A 1,793-nucleotide genomic window follows, 5' to 3' on the forward strand; every position below is an offset into this window, starting at 1 on the left:
CTCGGCTAAGCCGCCTGCCTTCAAGGCCTCGCCAAAATCGGCGACGGACATCTCGTCCAGCTCTACCAGGGCATTCACAGCGGGCAGAGAGTCAAGGCTGATGTCGTCTTCAACCTCCTCCGTCACTCCGTCCACGAGTGTGTACAGCTGTTCGCAGCAATCACGTGGAGCCTCACTGCTCGTCACGTTGGACGCCTCGTCCGACGCCAAAGACGTCACAGACGCCCTGCGTCTTCCTCTCCTCTCCCTCCGCGACCGAGCTCGGCCGGACGAGGGCGGTGCAGTGCCAGCTCCGTCACCACCACCGGGTGCAGCAGCACCAACGCTTCTCGGAGAGGAAACAGTATCTCGCGAGACACTCGGCTCAGGGCCATGCGGTCCATAACCCTCACTCAGTGATCTAGGTGCCACTACATCTGCATCTTCTGGGCCTTGCCCACGATGCCTCGACTCGCAGTCGACCGCGGCTCACAGGCCACGCAGCGGTAGGTCTTCGACCGGATCCATACCACTCAGTGGTTTACGCGCCACTCCGCGCCGTCCTCACCAGGACAAACAGCAACCTCGTTGCTAACAAATTCCGACATACCAATGTCCAGCACCACGGCCGCCTCGGCCTCGTGCTCGCGCAGTAGCGCTTCTGCTTCCTACCTGAGGTGGGTTCATGACTCACCAAGGCTCCACTAGGAGCAGGGTGCGAAGCACCGAGTGTTTTCGACTTCCAGTCGATCCATGACTCCCTTCCAGGCTGGAGTAACGGGCATAGTTGCCCCAAGGCTCCCGAGTCAATCAAGACTCTCCACGGCTTCACAAAGCCCTTCACGTTCGCTTGAACGACCAGCAAGCCCGGCTTGCACACACTTCTTATAAGAGAGCCCAGCTCTCTTCGGGGCTGAGCCCCGTTGTCCTCTACCTCCTCGAGGCACAACAGAACTCAGTTCTTCCCCACTAGGCCGACCCGCGCCTACTGGGAGTTGCCGTTTCCCGGCGATGACCCGTAGGGTTGGCTCTCCGGAGCCTGGAGCTTGCAGCGCAGAGGACAGCTCGCCCTCAGATGTTTGGTGCTTTTGCACATAAAACATCGGCGGATACCGGCACGCTGCTCCGCAGCAAATGTGGATATCCTTTCCACTTCACTAAGTACTGGGTACGACCCCGGCGACGACGCCGCGCCACAAAGCGTTCCACATGATAGTGGGGCTCACCGTGCTCGTCGAGCAGAGCTGGAGGAGGCCATGTCTCAGCTGGATTCCCGCGCTGCGGATCAGCACTCGCCGGAACGGCGTCTGCGTCTTCACGACGCGTGTGTCCCTGGCGCGAACGAAACGTTCATCGCGAGGATGTCGGTCTCGAAGAAATGTTCCACCCCGTGGACTATTTGTACTCCCTCTTGTTGATTCACAACCAGGTCCCGGACCATGAGAATTAAGTTGCTCAGCTGTACCTTCAGCTTGACTTGCTCCTGCATCTCTGGCATTTCGCTCCGTGATCTGTGGCTTCGCCACATGCTGTTGACCAACTCCCCGTGATCCCACCACTTGCTGTCTCGCAGCCGCACGCGGCCTAGCCCCTCTCTAACGTTTTGGCGCCAATGACTCGGCACTCACACGAGCCGGGTCCTGGTACGGCTTGAGCAAGCCAACGTAAAACGCCGGATGGGTGCGCATCTTCTTCGGAAGATTAAGTGTGTACGCTAGGCCATTCCTGGCCACGACCTTGAACGGTCCAATTAACCAAGGTCTTAGTTTTGTCTTGAAGACGGCAGACACTGCATGTGTAGGTAGGTTTTTTTT

General features: G+C 58.7%; 1 protein-coding gene across 1 annotated transcript; it reads right to left on the reverse strand.

The window, feature by feature from the left end:
- Positions 1-5: 5 nt before the first annotated feature.
- On the reverse strand, positions 6-1,477 carry PPTG_07114 (hypothetical protein; the record flags this gene model as incomplete). The annotated part of the gene is made up of 5 exons (XM_008901275.1): positions 6-14; positions 79-450; positions 525-647; positions 1,093-1,311; positions 1,385-1,477. The coding sequence occupies 5 exons, from the start codon at positions 1,475-1,477 to the stop codon at positions 6-8; spliced, it is 816 nt and encodes a 271-aa protein (XP_008899523.1).
- Positions 1,478-1,793: the final 316 nt, after the last annotated feature.

This window comes from Phytophthora parasitica, assembly GCF_000247585.1.
Source record: "Phytophthora parasitica INRA-310 unplaced genomic scaffold supercont2.11, whole genome shotgun sequence".
NCBI classification, from domain to species: Eukaryota; Oomycota; class Peronosporomycetes; order Peronosporales; family Peronosporaceae; genus Phytophthora; species Phytophthora nicotianae.